The sequence below is a fragment of the Pelobates fuscus genome, chromosome 5, assembly GCF_036172605.1.
Source record: "Pelobates fuscus isolate aPelFus1 chromosome 5, aPelFus1.pri, whole genome shotgun sequence".
NCBI classification, from domain to species: Eukaryota; Metazoa; Chordata; class Amphibia; order Anura; family Pelobatidae; genus Pelobates; species Pelobates fuscus.
In genome coordinates this window covers 311403344-311423860 of record NC_086321.1, presented here as the reverse complement: position 1 = coordinate 311423860, position 20517 = coordinate 311403344, and the positions used below count along the sequence as shown (strand labels likewise).

At 39.6% G+C, this 20517-nt stretch overlaps 1 protein-coding gene across 4 annotated transcripts in view; it reads left to right on the top strand.

The window, feature by feature from the left end:
- The window catches only part of SLC39A3 (solute carrier family 39 member 3), a 110710-nt gene extending 91501 nt beyond the window's left edge, over positions 1-19209 (top strand). For all 4 annotated transcript variants that reach the window (XM_063457353.1, XM_063457352.1, XM_063457350.1 and 1 more), the window contains one exon: positions 17813-19209. In XM_063457353.1, the coding sequence (XP_063313423.1) occupies positions 17813-18550 (738 nt within the window). In that variant the 3' untranslated portion in view covers positions 18551-19209. The remainder of the gene's footprint in view (positions 1-17812) is intronic.
- Positions 19210-20517: the final 1308 nt, after the last annotated feature.

Here is a 20517-nt window from a genome sequence, read left to right as displayed (position 1 = left end):
AGGATGCCCTTGGCCGGAAACTGAAACCGAAAATGACTTTTTTTCCCCACATGATTTAAAAAAAAAAGTGTTTTGTTTTTTTTCCTATAATTTTTTTTATTTTTTTTTATTCTTTATTTTTCCAGTGCAAAGCATACTCGTTACAGCATTCGGCAAAGATTAGATCTGAAGCAATTAGTGTGTATGCAGGATCACAGTGTATTCTTGCACTTATTTTTAATAAAAAAAAATTGTGTCGGCCTTGGTCGCTAGTGTGTCTCCCCTTCATTCTGGGGTGTTCAGGTATAGTGTGTCCTAGCGGATCCGTGGGTGAGGGTCGGTGTGCTGTGGTTGCCCCCAGAGGGATCTGGGGTTGGAGCGTGCAACCTCTGGGCTTATGTTGTAGCGTGTTGTGTAGCCTCGTAATAATTTGATTACTTCCCAATTATCTCCAGGATAGAGAGGAGGGATTGTGATGTCACTGTTGGGAGTGTTTTGTTTGTATTGGCTGTGATTGGCTAATATCCAAGATGTGTCCCATTGTTTCATCAGGTCCCCTAGGGGAGTGTCCACCTGGTGGACACTTGGATAAATACCGGGCAGGTAGCCCTCAATAAACCAGACCTACTTGCACCTTTCTTGAAGCCTTGGCTCATGCTTGGGGGGAAGGGATACCTACACTCTGGGGATTGCTATAATCACTTACTCCCCAGAGTAAGCTCTTGTAAGAGCTTGATTTTGTTCCTGCTACGCTCTCTGGATTTTGGAGAGGTTCACCCACTGGGAGCTGGATCCTGGTCGTGGATCCAGGGTGGATGAGAGACGGGCAGATCCCGGCGCAGCTGCATCGCTGGAAGTAGGGTCCGCAGTGCTGATGGTGTCGGTTGGAGTGCTTGGAGTCCTCGGCAAGTGCTAGGAGCATCCATTGGCGGAGGTACTCGGTCGGAGTGCCAGCGGTCCATCACACAGACCACTTTGCTTTTTCAACACTCCCGCATGTTTATCAGGGTCTGTCCCTAGACAACCAAGCCACGGCAGACCTACACGTAATGGTAAACTATTGTGGCAGCTGCCGTGACAGCCACCATGGCGGGGGTCATTTATGGTCAAGGTCATGGATTACATTAACCTCGCCAATATAGCCAGGCTCTGACTAAACTGGCCTTGTCCACAAGCACTCAAACGCTTGCTACAGGGTTTTCCACTTATCCAATACGTTTCATGTCGGACCTTCACTGGTTTGAGGTTTCACCATTTATGGCCTTCGCCTCTTTTTGCCACCTTAAGTTAAAAATTCATGCACAACACGGTTATACTTTATCTCACGGTCATTCAACACTATGCATATTTCTCCTTCCCAAACAACAAGGGTTCCTATCCTCCTACCCCATCCATACCTTACTTAGAGACATAGCCAAGCGGACGTTCCCGCTACAACTAAATTCTGGCCATAGACATACAATGTTCAAACCATATCAGAACCACTCGACCATGCACCTTCCGAACCACGCACCAATGCAGTTATCAAAACTGCTACCTATCTAGCCTTTAACTGCTTTCTCAGGCCAAAAAATAACTCACTATCAGCGGCCAACATCATAAACAAGAGTGCCTGTTGACCTCTTATCTTCTAAAACACACAGACCACTATGTCCGGTCCCTTCCTAAAACTGTCGAGTCAGATGGGCGAGCCAGTGCATATAACCTACTACCTTACAAGCAATGCTGGGTGCCCGGTTAAGGTACTGGTTACCTTCTTGGGCACGCCATCATACGCACCACTGAACCATTACTGTCGCTGTACGATACTGTCCTTACCGCGGGTAAGTTCATGCACTATATAGCCAAGATATCCCCGCACACGTTAAGACACTGGGCCGCTGGGAATCATAGGCTTATGCGACTTGCATACCACAGCCGATTCAGGAATTAGGACGCGTTCATCAAAATGTCTACCTGATGGTTAACAAATGCACTATGATCCTGTATAATGTTTTGCATTACTATGTATTTTTGCCCACTTTTTACCGGCCTACAGCATACGTCGGTTTTGGCACACCTCAACCGATTATTCCTAAAGCTACATCTCTACAACCCATCTTATTCTATATCATATGAGAATGCCCCGAACACAAATTGGAAGGCATGGCCTGAATTTGTGGGAGGGGCTATAGAACTGTAAAAGGGACTCCTCCCTTTCCCTACTTACCTTTGTTGGTCAGACGAATAGCCCCACCCTCCACTCCCATTGTTCATATTTCCTCTATGTAAGCCCACTTTTTATGGGCCTACAGCATACGTCGGTTTCGGCACACCTCAGCCGATTATTCCTAAAGCTACATCTCTACAACCCATCTTATTCTATATCATATGAGAATGCCCCGAACACACATATATATATATATGTATATATATATATATATATATATATATATATATACCGTATAAGTAAAGTTTTTCAGCACATTTTTTGTGCTGAAAAACCCCAACTCGACTTATACTCGAGTCAATGTCTGTAGCTCCTGTCAGCTCCCTTCTCCTCCGCGCCGGTCCGGTCAGCACCTCTGTCAGCTCCCAGTGTAAGTCTTGCGAGAGCCGCGGGGTCATAGTGCGGCCGCAAGACTTACACTGGGAGCTGACAGAGGAGCCGGACCAGAGGAGAAGGGAGCTGACAGGAGCTGCAGGAGGTAAGTGCTTCCTGCCAGCCCCCCTCCACTGAACTACCAATGCCACTGGACCACCAGGGAGTGAGAGCCCCCCTCCCTGCCATGTATCAAGCAGGGAGGGGGGACGAAAAAAATAAATAATAAAATAATAATAAAAGAAAAAATAATAAAAGAAAAAAAAGAAAACAACAAAAAAATCATTAAAATAATTAAAAAAAATAATAATAATAAAAATGCCCACCCCCTACCAAGGCTCTGCAACACACACACTGCACTCATACACACACACTGCACTCATACACACACTGTATTCATTATATACACACACTGTAAATAAATATTCAATTAATAGAATAGAAATTTACCAGTAGCTGCTGCATTTCCCACCCTAGTGTTATACTCGAGTCAGTAAGTTTTCCCAGTTTTTTTGGGTAAAATTAGGGGCCTCGGCTTATATTCGGGTCGGCTTATACTCGAGTATATACAGTGTGTGTGTATGTGTATATATATATATGTGTGTGTGTGTATATATATATGTATATACACACACACTTTTTTTATATATATATGTATAATATAGTATAAACTGCTTTAATTATTTTATTATATAAACATGTATAAAATATTTGTTTTATTATTAATTTATTGTATTAAATTGTATTATTTTTTATATATTTTTTTCAATTTATTTATTTTTATTTTAAATCTCCCCTTATCTGATCGCTGGCGATCATGATCCTGGGGTCTGCCTGGGAGCTCAGGGAGCCCCCAGTGCCCGATCTGGCCTGGGAGATCAGGCACTGGGTGCTCACTGAGCTCCCAGGCAGACCCGCGATCGCCAGCGATCAGATAAGTGGCTATTTACTAAATGACATACAAGGTACGTCCGCGGTCGTTACCGACTGCTTTTTGGCGGACATACATGGTACGTCATTGGTCGGGAAGGGGCTAAAGGATAGGGAATAAATCTAAAATCAAGTTAATATATCCACTTCTACCAGCTCATCCCACTTTCTGTGGCTTTACTGCACAGTTTTCTGAATAGCTCTATGAGCAATAGGAAAAATTATGGAACAAAATTCCTAAAATGGTATGTGATGTATGTAAATGGAGATCAAGATGCTAGATCTTTGTTGTTTGTTAGATGTTGTTTTATTTGTTTTGTTTTTTTGTGATCAGACCAGGAGTTCAAGTATTTGGAAAAGATTATTATCTTATCAAATGCTTAAATTAATGTCAATAAATGCACAGGGTTTAACCCCTTAAGGACACAGCTTCAGAAGCTTGACTTACGCTTAATGACACAAGCAATTTTTGCATTTTCTTGCTGTTTGCGTTCAACTGCAATTTGCATCTCTCTCATTTATTGCACCGACACATATTATATACTGTTTTTTAAAGGACAGAAAGGGCTTTAATTTTATATAACATATATATATATATATAAATGCTTACTTATTATTAAAAAAATACAGAAAAATGCAAAAAAAATGAAAAATATTGTTTTTTTTTACAGTTTTTGCAATCATAATGTGTGCATAATTAGTGCAGGTTAAGGAAAGTAATTAAAAATAAATTCATTTATTTGTTCTGATTTACAGAATATATAATGTGTCTGGGATTTTAAGTTTTTTTTGGTAGTTACAGGTCACAAAGCACAAGGAGTAAAATAAAATTTTAATGTGGAGCGATTTTAGAATTTGGTATGTTTGTCTTGTAAGCCTAATAGCCATAAAAGAAAACAAAATTGCCACACAAAAGTATATATTTATATAAAGTAGACATCACAGGCTATTTACCTAAGGTTGTTTTGACACTTTCTACGTAGCCATTTTACCGCCAACCTCTGCTAAATATTGAAGTAAAATTGTGTTTTTGGGGGTTTTCGCACACAAACTTATAACAAAGAACTTCTCATGTGTATTTTGTAAAGTTGGTGTGTGCTATTCCTGTACAATGTTGTATTATGTGTTCAGTTACTTCTGCTGAGTACCACGGTACCCCCATTTGCATGTCTTTGGCACTATTTTGTGAAGCTACAGTGCCATATAGGAGACCTGTCCTTTTCAGTATTCACAGTAGAATTTTGAGAGACGGATTTAATGAGCCTATGCTTCCATTTGGGGTATTATAACAGTTTGACTGTTCAAAAACCCCCACAAAGGCCTACCATTTGTAAAAGTAGACACTCCAGGGTATCTCATAAGGTGCATATTGTGCCTTAACATGCCCCCATTCTTTTACCATTACATGCCAAAGTATGTGGTAAAAAATAATTTTGTGCATTTTTTACGTACGGATTGCATTTTTGCTGGGCATTTTGTATATTTCATATGTGCCACTAAGTTCAAACCCCCCAAATTATGCTCAGCTAAGTCTTCTGAGTAAAAGGACACCCCCATTGTATGTCTATGGCACTATTTCGTGAAGCTACAGTGCTATACAGGAGACCTGTCCTTTTCAGTATTCACAGTAGAATTTTGAGAGACGGATTTAATGAGCCTATGCTTCCATTTGGGGTATTATCAGTTTGTGTCACGATTCCGGGAACCCAACACGCTAACAGACACACACACACACAGAAAAGGTGCCGTACCGGACCTTAGAGTGGCCGGGCTAAGCACCCACAGAATAGTCAGGAGACAAGCCGAGTCAGGGGAACCAGAAAACAGGATAACGATAAATAAGCCGAGGTCAAAGGGTAGGAGAAAGTCACAGAGTCAGATTAACAAGCCAGAGAGTACGTAACCAGAAATCACAAGTTCAGAATCAATACTATACAGCAAAGACCACAACAGGGCAGGGAGGAACAGGAAAGGTGAGTATAAATACCCTAGGTTAAATTCTGATTGGATAACTTCCAATCAGAATTAACAATCACACGTGGGAGATATCTAAGCCTCCCACTGTGATTGTGGTACTGTTGCTTTAACGCCGGGTCACTCACGTGACCCCGGCGTTTGCATAAATCAACGACCTTCCAGCGTGCAGCGTTATACATGCTGCCGCTGGGAGGCGTGACGGATGCGAGCGGCGGAGAGGAGACGCCGCTCACCGACAGGTAGGAGGAGGGGAGACCGCGGGCGGCGATGGACTGAGGGTGAGTGCTGCGAGCTGCGAGCAGCCTCCCCTACTAGCCGCCCGCGGACCCCTGACAGTTTGACTGTTCAAAAAAACCCCACAAAGGCCTACCATTTGTAAAAGTAGACACTCCAGGGTATATCGTAAGGTGCATATTGTGCCTTAGCATGCCCCCATTTTTTCACCAATATATGCCAAAGTATGTGGTAAAAAATAATTTTGTGCATTTTTTGACATACGGATTGCATTTTTGCTGGGCATTTTGTATATTTCATATGTGCCACTAAGTTCAAAACCCCCAAATTATGCTCAGCTAAGTCTTCTGAGTAAAAAAACATCCCCAATGAATGTATTTGGCACTATTTTGTGAAGCTACAGTGGCATATTGGAGACCAAGCCATATCAGTTTTTACAGAACTTAGAATTTTGACGCTGGGCCTATGTGCAATTTCCAAGCATCTTCGCAGGTTCTAAATTCAAACTACCCCACAAAGGCCTACCATTTCTTAAAGTAGACACCCCATGGTATTTCAAAAGGCATATTTTGAACCTTAGCGTGGGATAATTTTTCCGCTAGCTTGTACCAGGTGTAGTGGTCATAAGCGTTTTTTCTGCCTTTTTGACACACAAAGTGAGTTTGCACAGTATATTTTGCAAACCTTATGTGTGCTACGTCTGTATAACACTTCATATGTTGCTCAGCTATGTCAGCTGAGTACAAAAATACTCCCGTATGTACCTTTGCCAGGTATATGTGAACATCAGAGGGGCACATTTGGGACATAGTCATTCCAGTTTTTTTCAAACTTTAAATTTTTACGCTGTGCCAATGTCCCATTTTAGAGTATTTTACCAGGCTATATAATTCAAACTACCCCACAAAGGCATACCATTTCTTAAAGAAGACATCCCAGGGTATTTCAAAAGGCATATTTTGAACCTTAGCGTGGGATCATTTTTCCGCTAGCTTGTACCAGGTGTAGTGGTAATGAGCGTTATTAAATTAATTTTTTAACTTTTTAAAACTTTTTTTACTTTTTAAAACTATTTTTCAAACTTTTGTTTTGCTTATTAATTTTTTTAAAGTTTCCTAAACTTTCGTAAAACTTTTTTTTACAGATTTAACATTTTTCTAAGCTTTTTCTTTTACCGTTAACCCTAACTAGCAGTAAGCAGCACTAACCGTAAATTCCCCATTTTCCCATAACTCCCACCCACCCCAGCTAGCAAAATATTTAATTATACAATATTTAAATTAGTTAATTAAATAAATTTAACCCCTGAGGGTTAACAAATAAATAAAAGTTAATCGTCAGGGGTTAAAAAAAAAAATTAGATCACAGTATAATACTGTGATCTGTATTTTGATCACTGTAGGCAGTGATAGACTGGCAGGGAAGGGGTTAATTTTTATTTGGACTGGGTAAAGAGTTTATTTTTTTTTATTTTTTAGTTAAACGTTATTAAAACTTTTTTTAACTTAATTTTTTAACTTTTTAAAGCTTATTTTAAAACTTTTTTAACGTTAACCCCTAGTTAGCCTAACACTAATTCCCCCAATTCCCCACTAACTTCCACCCTCCCCAGCTAGCTAAATTTATCATTTTAAAATATTTAAATTAATTAATAAAATAAATTTAACCCCTGAGGGTTAAAAAAAAAAAAGAATTAACCCTCAGGGGTTAAAAAAAAAATCAGATCATATTAAAATGTAATCCCTGCCAATTGATCACTGTAGTCAGTGATCAATTGGCAGGGAAGGGGTTAATTTTTTATTAATATGGGTAAAGGGGGGTGGGATTTTAATTTAACTTTTTTTTTTACACACCAGGGGGCAGGATCACTGAAGATCCGTCTCCCTGCACTTCACACTGAACCCGGAAGTGCAGGGAGGCGGAGGTGAGTATACAGAGCACATGTGCCCGCTCTGACATGCTGTCAGAGCGGGCACATGTGCTGGGACAGCCCGATCCGGTGCTCCCAGTCTGCCTCTAATGCAGAGGCAGACCGGAGCACCATTAACCCCACGATCGCCGCGATTGCGGCGATCTGGGGTTAATTTTACCGCGTGACGGACGAGGTCCGTCATCCGTCGTTAAGGGTATCCCCTGGATGACGGACCTCGTCCGTCACCCGTCCTGAAGGGGTTAAGTACTCCAGCAAAAAGGCGCATGATATATAACATCGAAAAAATTAAAATAGGTCTCATACAAGAAACTCATTGGAAACAAACAGAACCCCAGAAATGGTAAGGAAAAAAGTGTCCAACTATTTTACAAGCATCATTAGAAAAAAAAATAAGAAAAAAGGCATAGCAATTGTCTTCTCCAGTGAACTAAAAGTAGACATAATATATCAAGGTGTAGAAACAGAAGCTAGGTATTTGATAATTGTGTGTAAGATTGATAACAACATATTTACTTTAGTAAATGTATATTAACCAAATATTAACCTTATGTCGCTATTCTCAAGGATTATGGAAAGAGTTAAAAAAATATCTAAAGGTTCATTAATTATAGCTGGAGACTTTAATTGTGTATTTGATTATAAAATAACTCAAACCCCTCTTAAAACCGATAAAATGGTTATAAAACAATCCAAGAAATTAAATAGAATATGCAGAAGATTTGAATTGTATGACGCATGGAGAACTATTCATCCCGAAGGGAGAGATTATACTCCTCTATCAAAAGTTCATAGTTCAAATTCAAGAAAAGATGCGCTTAGTGAAAGCTAACTCTTTTCACCTTATAAATAAAATGCAAATTAAATATAATAACTCTCCAGACCATAGTTTTGTTTTTAATAGAATTGGTTAAACCTCCAATCCAAGGTAATACCACGTGTAGATTGGATGATTCCTTAATTAAAATTGAAGAAAATAAGCTCCCTGACGAAGGTGCATTATACAAAGCACCGAAGCGCCCTTCGGGCATTTTTTCCTTTATGTTTTGATTATGGGCACTGGGCATCGGTTGATTTAAGCACTTTTTGATTTTCAACATGATTACTTTGTTATTCACTATATAACTTTTCTGCTTCTATGCCTGTCTAGGTAAATTACCAGGGAGAGAGGCTTTATAAAATTGTATTGTCAGTTTATTTGAAACTGACCCATTTATCTAATATTGCCTAATCTCTATACTTGCTGTCTGACAGTATTTCACCTCTGGAAGTTTAGTACTGTTACCCTATTTAGACCTATTTAGGTTATTTTCCTGTAACTATCACTAGCTACAGACTGACTCAATCACTTATTAGAACCATAATATAACCACTACAGAGACACTTTGGATGTTTCCAACTATTTTTTTCCTATTTGTGAGTACAGCGTCTGAGATTTAACCTCATAGGGCATAGTATCACCAAGAGGTGTGTCTCTGATATACCAGTGATAGGGATTATACATTGGGATTGATTTTTTTTCTTTTTAAGCCGGTCTTTCAATAAAGCTCTATTTTTTTAGTACCTTGTATCATATCCCTAAACATATATGTGAGTTACTCTTACCTGGTTTATATCTTTCATAGTTGCATTAGTTACACTTGTATACACTTTATTTTTTACTTACTTTATGGTCTCACTATTTATATATTGGTATTGGACATTAGCTTGCACATTAATATCCTGATTCTACATTGCTATACTTATATCGAGGTGATGCACCTGACCTCAGGGCTTCGTCTGCACTAAGACCAGTGGCATCTATCCCTTTGTTTTTTGTCTATTTCTTAAGTTGGGGTTAAGCCCCTGGAGACCCCTTGCGGTACAGAAGACTAGGGGTTACACCCGGCACGTTTACCCTAGGGTTGTGTGTGTGGGATTGTACTCCCTGTCTTCTACCTTTCTCTGAAAATAAGGACTATTAAAATTGTCAAAACCTTTTTATGAGCAAAATGCCTCCCGGATATGTCAGAATCTACAATTTGGTGTACATATAAGGCCGTTATGAGGGGCTATCTAATAAAAATGCGGAAAATATTAAAAAACAATAAAAAAAAAAGGCAAAGAACTATCGGACCTATACATATCCTTTTGTAATCTTTCAAATTTAAACAAACAACCTTTTAGTCAAAAAAAGAAACAGTTGATCGAACCTCAAAAACAAAACACACTTAAAAACAGAAGAAAAATTATAATAGTTCACAATGATTAGTGTGGAAATAGAGCAAGTAAAAATGTAACAAAAAAAATACAACAATAAAGAACAAGGAATGGCATAGATAGATAGATTGATAGGTGAATATGATATGTATACTACCCCCGAGAAAATAGGTTGAAAAAAATTAAGGACTTTTACAGTGAATTATACAATACCAGGCTAAATCCAAAGGAGAGTGATACGATCAGCCAATAACTGCACCAGAAGAATTTTGGATATCTTGGACCAGTCTGGTCCTAGAGGTGACCCCCTGCTGGCCCGGTTATTAGATGCTGAGAAAGCATCTGACAGGGTCAGTTGGGGTTACTTAGAAAACTTTTTAAAACACTTTGGTTTTGAGGGTTGGATCCTTAACGCCATAATGGCTTTATATTCTGCGTCTTCAGCAAGGACGGTAGGAGCAAATATATGTGCAGATTGGTTTGATTTTCACAGCGGTACGAGACAGGTGTGTCCTCTGTCTTACCTCCTGTACATTCTGACAATAAGGATATAAAGGGCTTTTCTACTAAAAGACGAGATAAAAATCTCATTATATGCAGACAACACTTTGCTATCAATATCGTCACCATCGTCCTTTCTTCCATGTTTGATGTAAGAGATACATAAATACAGTGAAATATCAAATTATAAATTAAATGTTACAAAATCTACCGCTTTGTCTAAAAATATATACAATCAAACTATTGATGAATTAAGTAAAACATATTACATTTATATGGACAAATAAATAATTCAACTACTTAGGAGTAACAGTACCTGCATAGGTGGAAAGGACAATGGAATTGAATGTGTTAAATCTAAAAAAATATACAAATAAGACTCTGAAAGATTAGAGGTCAGGTAGGGTCAATACAATTAACTTGTATATAATTCCAAAAGGGTCCTATTTGTTCATGATGATTTCGTTTAAAATTCCCAAAAGATGTTTGGATATGACCCAATCTAGTTTTTATCATAAATATGGTAGGGTAAAAAAACCCAGGATAAGTTTGTCGGTTTTGGCCAAAAATTATTGAAAGGGGGGACTAAATTATCCAATTATTAACCCCTTAGTGACTTCGGACGTATCAGGTACGTCCAACAAAAACGGTCTGCGGCGAATTAGAGCGCTGGAACCGATCATGATCGCTTCCAGACACTCTGATAGTATTACAGCGATGCATCCTGCAATACTCCCCCTCCGACTCTTCCCCCAGAGCGATCACTTCCAGGTAGGACCACGTAGCGCCCAGCAGTGAGGCAGAGCATTGGAAGCCTGATATTATTCAGGAAGATCAGATAGAAGCATTTCCTGACATTGTATTAACATCTCAAATTTCTAAAAAATAAATTTTCCCTTTTCGGAGAATAATTATTTTTCTTAATATGACATTATTAAATAGTTCCCTATTAATTTCTAAACATGTAGAAGGGATATTTTCCTATAAGAAGGTTAATAAAAATAACCTCTAAAACCAACCAGTTGATAGAATATTTAAATGACAAACCGATAAAAATAATAAACTCTTGGAATAAAGATTTAGACCTGGAAATATCAGAATCAGAATGGAGTACAATTTTAATACAACTCCATAAGAACATTTGTTGTTTAAATTTGATAGAGTGCCAATTTAAGATTATGTACAAATGGTATCTAGTACCTCAGGGCTCGACAAATCCCAGGCGCCAGGTCGCCATGGCGACTAAAAAATTTTGCCAGGGCGCCTGAAATTTGTCAACTTTTTATCTAAAACCAAAAAAAAAAAGTTACATGCGCTCTCTCCTCAATCCCTATGTATATTTAGACAAATGGAGGTCATTTAGTTACTCCAATGGCCATTGGAGGGAATGCCCGCCTGCCAACATCAAGGCAGACCCCCCTAAGTGAGCTTCTGGCAAAGATATCTACACTGAGACAGAGAGGGGTATTTTTTCATGGGATGGGCGGCTGCATTGTAACAAGGCTGTGTGATACAAAAAATTTATACAAATACAAAAAGACAAGTCCAACAATTCTCTCCTTTTTATATTTTTTATTTTCCTTCTTTCTCCTTTTTTACAAGTACTCTGCTCCTTCTTTTTCCTTTTTACAAGTACCCTGTTCCTTCTTTCTCCTATTCAACAAGTACTCTGCTCCTTCTTTCTTCTATTCTACCAGTACTCTGTTCCTTCTTTCTCCTATTCAACAAATACTCTGCTCCTTCTTTCTTCTATTCTGCAAGTAATCTGCTCCTTCCTTCTCCTATTCTACAGTACTCTGCTCCTTCTTTCTCCTATTCTGCAAGTACTCTGCTCCTTCTTTCTCCTTTTTACAAGTACTCTACTCCTTCTTTCTCCTATTCTGCAAATACTCTGCTCCTTCTTTCTTCTATTCTACAAGTACTCTGCTCCTTCTTTCTCCTTTTTACAAGTACTCTCCTCCTTTATTTTATCCCCTTTTTTCTATTTTTCTTCCCTTTTTTTAGTTTTTTTTTAATATTTTCCTTTTTATCTCCTTTTTTTTATGTTTTTCTTTTACCTTCCTTATGGCAATGTACAAAAGTAAGGCTGAGTTAGTTAGCCCACTTATTATTATTAGCCAACAAAATTCTCTCCTTGCCCTGCCTATAACTTTTCTTTCTCCTATTTTACAACTGCTCCGCTCCGCTTCTGCCTGCTTCTGCCTGTCCCTGCTATCGGCTCTCACTCCTCCCCTTCCTCTTCCCAGGTGTTACACGTTTGCGCGAGCATGCACGCGTTCGCTTGTTCGCGTGCACGCATTCTTGCGCGAGTTCGTACTTTCATGTGTGCACTCGCGCCTGCCTGCTCACTCTCTCAAAAGGAGGATTTAGCCGCTGGAATCCTGAAACGTCCACTAATGGGCGGTAGGGACCTGCCAATTTGAGGGACCTGCCTGACAACCCAGGCCAAAAGTCCAGAGAATTTAATTTGCTAGCATTGTTTTTAACCCTGTAACTTTCTATGACACCCTAAAACCTGTACATGGGGGGTACTGTTTTACTCAGGATACTCTGCTAAACACATATATTAGTGTTCCAAAACAGTAAAATATATCACAGCGATATTGTTTGTGAAAGTGACGATTTTTGCATTTTTCACACACAAAAGGCACTTTCACTGGTGATATTATTGTTGTGATTAGTTTTACTGTTTTGAAACACTAATATCTGTGTTCAGCGAAGTCTCCTGAGTATAAAAGTACCCCCCATGTAGAGGTTTTATAGTGTTTTGGAAAGTTACAGGGTCAAATGTAAGGCTTGATTTTCCTCTTCTTTTTTTTTTTTCTTTTTTTTTTTAACATTGAAATTTGCCAGATTGAGAGCGTATGGTAGCTCAGGAATGAGAATTTTCCCCATGATGGCATACCATCAGGGCTGGACTAGGGATACAAAGCAGCCCTGGAAAAAAATCTATACCAGCCCCGCAGCTGACACCCACACACACACCCACCATGACAGACAGACACACAGCATGACACAGACACACACACTGACATATAATATAGCTACCTGTGGGCGACCGGCGTGCAAGGCAGACAGCTGGGTCAGCTGTGCTGGCGGCCGCAGGGTGGAGCTGGTTCCTGGCTGTTCCAGCGGCCGCAGGGTGGAGTTGGTTCCTGGCTGTTCCGGCGGCCGCAGGGGGGAGCTGGTTCCTGGCTGTTCCGGCGGCCGCAGGGTGGAGCTGGTTCCTGGCTGTTCCGGCGGCCGCAGGGGGGAGCTGGTTCCTGGCTGTTCCGGCGGCCGCAGGGGGGAGCTGGCTGTGCTGGCTCTGCTCCCCTGCGCGCAGCTTAATAAGACCGGATATTCCGGCCCCATTAAGTAGTGCAGGAGGGTGAGGGAGCAGAGCCAACACAGCCAGCTCCCCCCTGCGGCCGTCGGAACAGCCAGTTCCCCTCTGGGCCACAGGTCAGTCAGCTCTCTGTCCGGCCCCAGGTGCCGACGGCCCAACGGGAAATTTCCCGGTATCCCGGTGGGCCAGTCCAGCCCTGCATACCATTTGCAAAAGAAGACAACCCAAGTAGTATTGCAAATGGGGTATGTTCAGTCTTTTTTAGTAGCCACTTAGTCACAAACACTGGCCAAAGTTAGCGTTCAGAATAGTTTTTTTGCATTTTTAACACACAAACAAATATACATGCTAACTTTGGCCAGTGTTTGTGACTAAGTGGCTACTAAAAAAGACTGGACATACCCCATATTGAATACCCTGGGTTGTCTACTTTAAAAAAATATGTACATGTGAGGTGTGATTTGGAGATTTATGACAGATAACAGTGTTGCAATGTCACTATTGATAAATTTTTAAAATATATATTTTGAAACTGCAATTTCCTACTTGTACTTATAGCCCTATAACTTGCAAAAAAAATAGCATGTAAACACTGGGTGTTTTTAAACTCAGGACACAATTTTGAATCTATTTAGCAGTTTTTTTCAGTAGCTTTTGTAGATCAGTAAAATATTTTTCAAGTAAAAGTAAAAAATGTTTTTTTTTTTTAAATTTTCACCATATTTTATTATTTTTTTATAAGTAAGATATGACATGATACAAATAATGGTATGTAAAAAAAAAAGCCCTTCTTGTCCTGAAAAAAACAATATATAATTTGTATGGGAACCGTAAATGAGAGAGAGGAAAATCACAGCTAAACACAAACATCACAAAAGTGTTAAAATAGCTCTGGTCCTTAACATACAACATGGCCAAAACAGTCCGATCCAGAAAGGGTTAATCCCTTATCAGCTGCGAGGGAGGGGCTGTGTTGGAGAGGGCACTATAGTGTTAGGGATACAGATTTGTAATCCTAACTCTATACAATCCATTTATTATAAGATGCAGTGCATCTCGCTCCAGGTGAGAATGTTATGATATGCAAAATTTGCTAACTAGCAGTGGAGTATGCCTGAAATAACCATGTATAATTAATAATAAACATACCTAGCCAGAGATACCAGATGCTGACACCCACTGTGTGAAAGATAAACAGGTGGTTCAGTGCGAGAATTAGTGGCCGGGGGAGAGGGAAATTATAGGGGGGAGAGGGGGACCATGCCAGCAGGCATAGACCGGGTTGTACCAAAAGGGTGTGTCCCAAAGAACACTTAACGTGTTCTAAGCTTCTATAAATAATTTTGAAAAACTATGGAAACAATAAATTAAAGCAACAGTGAAAGTTGCAATTCAATCGCTTAAAGTATTACTGTTGTCGCGGGGCTTCCTCTCTGCGCAGCCATTACAAACAAGTGAATTTGATCGGGGTCCCCGGAGGTCTGATGCTGTGAGTGCGGAGTAGATTAAGGCCTCATACTATCGGTCATTAGCCCAAGCTTCTGAAGGGTGCCTGAGATTTCCAGGACCTCACAAACCGTTAATTCCCGAGGGATAAATTTGGCATCGTGGTGTACCCAATGTGTATGGCACCTTGTGGGTAACTCCCTGGTTATGTGTCTAAAAAAAAGTTGTTGTTTTTTTTTTTAGTACATTTTTTTTTTTTTTAAATGTAGGTTCACTGTAATCAGAGGGTGTGTTAATAAATGAATATCAGGAAAAGACAGAAATAATTATTTTTCTTAAGTACATATCAAGCATTAACCTATCGCAAGAGATATGCAAATGATCGCTTCATCAAATAGTGATTTGATGACTCAAGTCAAGGTGCTGCAGCAACTGAAAATAGTAAGGGCAAACAGTGCCCCAGGCCGAGACTGTATACACTCACTTAAGGAGCTTAGTGTGGAAATAAGCAAAACTCTATCTTTAATTTTTCAGAATTCTTTTTCTTTCAGAAAGTGGATTGGGGGATTGGAGAAAGTTTGATGTAGCTCCAATATTCAAAAAGGGTTCAAAATTTCTGCCCAGAAATTTTATTCATGTGAGCCTAAATGATTCTTAAGGGTTAATATTCAGGAATTTATTGGGAACAACAATGTATTTAGCAGAAATCAGCATGGTTTTATGAAACATAGATAATTTTAAACTAACGGAATTGCAGAAATATAGACCAGGGTTTTGAAATACATGCAATTTACTTGGGTTTTTGCCAAGCCATTTGATATGGTTCCACACAAAAGGTTAGTGTTTCCTCTTAATAGGAAAACCACCATCCTTCTGCTAGTCACACCTCCCTTAGGCAATCTTCCAGCGGTATTCAACAGAGACCAAAGTGACTGCTGGTGGAAGGGAATTTCATTGCCAGAAACTGGGAGGTTGACCAACAGTTTAAATAGTATTACATGGATTTAGTCATGTTTTTTCAGAGAGGACATTATTTGTTGGTTGTCAATCTTTTGCCCTTTATTACACCACACCATGCAATTTTGGGCATCTGCTCTCCTAGTGGTGGGCTCCAAAATTAATAAGGAGAATGGAAGATTTTAGTTATGAAGAAAGGCTCACTAATCAAAATCTGTTTAGTTAAGAAAAAAGTATAATTGATAAGAAAATGCTAATATAATCAGGGCCAATACAAACTGTTAGAGAAGTCTCCTCTGTCTGCTACATCCTGGTTACCTTGCTGTTATTTTTGTTACTTTTACCCGAACAATTATTACAGGCCCTTCGTATGTACGAATGGCCGACCAACTGGCCCCTGGCGTGTGCCGCCAATTAACCCAGTTGACCTTTCCAAACACAGAATGAACGGACGACCACCCTACCTTAGGAGTGTGCCTACAATCAATCACCCAGGAGCTGTGGTTTAGTGGTTAACCGCAGCCTAATTGACTGTCATCAGGGTGGTCACCGTTCGTATGTAAAAGGTCGAACGGGGTACCGAACTAACTCCCGAACGCCCGACCACCCGGCCCCTGGCGTGTACCCCCAGTTAACCACCTTGAAGCTGCGGTTTTGTGGTTAACCGCAACATAATTGATCATCGCCAGGGTGGTCGTCGTTCGTATACACGAACACGTGGCGGCGGCCATCTTTTATTGTCAACGCCCAGCGGGACCTGGTCGTCAAACTTATAGTACTATTTTCGGACAATAGTTTGCGCGAATCCCGCTGGGATACAGCATGCCCTGTCCGTGCGTACAACCCCGAAAGACATGCCGTTCGACACTTTGTCTCCACGAAAGCTACACCGGCCCCTGGCCAGATCCCATGGCCGAGGATACACGAGCTGCTAACAGTCGAACAGCCCTGCAGACAAGTTTCATCCCCATGGCATTCGCGAACCATTAGTGAGATCTGAGCGCTTTTCGTGTATTTTGTGCGCTCAGTTCCAAGCTGTCTGGGGATGGGGTATTTCAACATTATAATGTAAAAGTTATTCGTTTTTATTCAGTTTTCGTGTATGTATAAAAGTGTGGTTATTTCATGTACCTGGAGATAATTGAGTTACTGTCACCGTTGAAACCAATTATCTCCAGAGTAGAGGGAGTGTTTTGTAAAATGCACTTTGTTTCTATTGGCTGTTACACTTTGCAATCCTGTGTACCATCAGGTCCAGAGGGGTGTTCCATCACAAGTGGTCCAACCTTCAGCTAGCCTGGAGGCAACCATAGCACAAACCTTGTCTGGAATAATGTTTTTAAATAGGAGTATACATAGGATATGAGGTCACCCATTTAGACCATAAGAAATGAGATATAGTCAAAGTGAAAGGGTTCTTTACAGTAAGAACGATAAAGATGTAGCTTTCTCCGTCTCAAGAGGTGGTTTTATCAAAGTCTGTACAGATTTTAAAAAAACCAACTGGATGAATTCTTGCAAAAACAGAATATATATTTAATATGTGGGTTAACCGCTTCTTGATCCAGGGAGAAATCTGATTGCCATTCTGGTGTTGATAAGGATTGTTTCCTAGTTTGTTGCCTTCTTTGTCTTCTTTTTTGGAATCAACAGCAGAAATAGATGCAAGAAAAAATATTTGTAATTATAACTTAGATAATTCAACCTGTGAACTGTTTTAAATTAAAAACTTTTTTTTTTTTTTTTGCAGTTTGATGAAGTTCTTAAAATGGGAAATCTCACCACTGAATATCCACTAGCTGAGACCATCATGTTGGTAGGATTCTTCCTTACCATCTTTGTGGAACAAGCAATTCTGACATTTCGGAAAGAGAAACCTTCTTTTATTGACATGGAGACTTTTAATGCAGGTTCGGATGTTGGAAGTGACTCAGAATATGAAAGCCCATTTATATCATCCAACAGGAATTGTAATCTCTACGAAGGTGGGCACAACCACCACTCTCACAGCTTAAATATACAAGATCTTTCCAAGTCAAGTCCTCTTCGCCTTTTCAGCTTGGTGTTTGCACTGTCAGCCCATTCTGTTTTTGAGGGCCTCGCACTTGGCTTGCAAGATGAAGGTGATAAGGTGCTGAGCCTATTCATTGGTGTTGTCATCCATGAAACATTAGTGGCAGTGGCACTGGGCATCAGCATGGCAAAAATAAACATTCTGATGAGAGATGCTGCCAAAATGGCATCGCTAGTGAGCATTATGATACCTATTGGTATCGCCATTGGAATGGCAATTGAGAGTGCCCAGAACTTGGCAAGCAACATCACCTCTGCTCTTTTGCAAGGCATTGCAGGAGGGACATTTCTGTTTGTCACCTTTTTTGAAATTTTGGTAAAGGAGTTTGAGGATAAAAATGACCGATTGTTAAAAGTGCTTTTCTTAGTTCTGGGATACACTGTTTTAGCAGGATTAGTCTTTTTTAAATGGTAATTCATTAACTTACTAAGCGCATCTCAAAATATAATTCCAAAACGATTTAATATATAAAGTGACGCATATTTTCTACTCGACTTACTCATTGGTAAAAGGGCACGACATGTGAAGATTTGATATGTTTGTACAGATACTCTTACTATCTTGTATTTTATAGTATTAACTTAGTTACATGATAGACGATAACTGTACATTGTGCAGTAACTTTGATTACTCGCAGCTATTCTTTACCTAGTATTCTATTGGCATGGGATTAAGATAATTTATTGTTGAAGTTGCATTTTGTTGTTATTATACACAGTTCTGAATAATTATATTTAAAATTCTCTCATAATGAACAGGCTTTATAGGTTCAAGTTTATTTTGCTAAAATAGGACTTAAAGGGACACTATAGTCACCTGAACAACTTTAGCTTAATGAAGCAGTTTTGGTGTATAGAACATGCCCCTGCAGCCTCACTGCTCAATCCTCTGCCATTTAGGAGTTAAATCCCTTTGTTTATGAACCTTAGTCACACCTCCCTGCATGTGACTTGCACAGCCTTCCATAAACACTTCCTGTAAAGAGAGCCCGATTTAGGCTTTCTTTATTGCAAGTTCTGTTTAATTAAGATTTTCTTATCCCCTGCTATGTTAATAGCTTGCTAGACCCTGCAAGAGCCTCCTGTATGTGATTAAAGTTCAATTTAGAGATTGAGATACAATTATTTAAGGTAAATTACATCTGTTTGAAAGTGAAACCAGTTGTTTTTTTCATGCAGGCTCTGTCAATCACAGCCAGGGGAGGTGTGGCTATTGCTGCATAAACAGAAACAAAGTGATTTAACTCCTAAATGACAGTGAATTGAGCAGTGAAATTGCAGGGGAATGATCTATACACTAAAACTGCTTTATTTAGCTAAAGTAATTTAGGTGACTATAGTGTTCTATTTTTTGTTCGTCTTTTTTTGTTTTGACCATTTTCTGAACTTTGACTTATATAGCAGTTTTTTTTTGTTTTAAATCACAATCCCAAATTGTCTGTTGCATGGCAGTAATGTTGTTGAAAATCATTATAAATTCAAAACTAGGCTTAAAGGGACACTATAGTCACCAGACCAATTACAGCTTAATGCATTGGTTCTGGTAAGTATAGATAGTTCCTGAAGGCATTTTCAGAAAAAAAAGGCAGTATTTACATTGCTGCCTAGGAACACCTTCAGTGTGAGTTACTCAGGGAGCCACTAGACGTGCTTCCTGGGTGCAGCACTGACGTTCAACGTCTTCATGCTCTGCATGGAGACACCGAATTTTACCCATAGATATGCATTGATTCAATGCATCTCTATGAGGAGATGCTGATTGGCCAGCGTGGCATTTGACTGGGCCCCGATGTACCTCCTTGGCTGAGAGAGCATTAGAATTGACCATCTTAGTCAATCCAATGATAAAATAAAATACAAATGGTGAGAGCACTCTAAAATAATATTACCCAAACTTGGTCAGTCAATCTAAAATAGTAAAAAAAGAGAGAAAGACATAGGGTAATACAGTTGAGATAAAACCATGTAGTCACAGGTGTTGGTCTCACTCACATATAGAGAGCCACTTTGAAAGCTGGCTCAAACTTCAAGCTTTGAAATCAGTGGAAAACAGGACTTCTCATAGGAACTTCCAAAAATTCTGTGTCTGGTACCTCCAAATTCATTCAGGACGCCGAATGTAGGGGATTACAAATGAAATTTTTGAAATAAATATAACAGAATAAAATAAATCGGAAATCAAGTCCCATAAAAGATAAGTCCAGTCCCTCAACGCGTTTCGGCTCTCGCCTTCATCCGGAGTGATTGTAATTGCGTAAACTTGACTGTTTATAAGGGATAGAGTCCTTATTTTCCGAATCGAAAATGCCAAAGGCGTTGCTGAGAAATTTGAAAAAGATGTTATTGTGTGCATCTGCACTGGCAGTTGTTAATGTGTAGTTA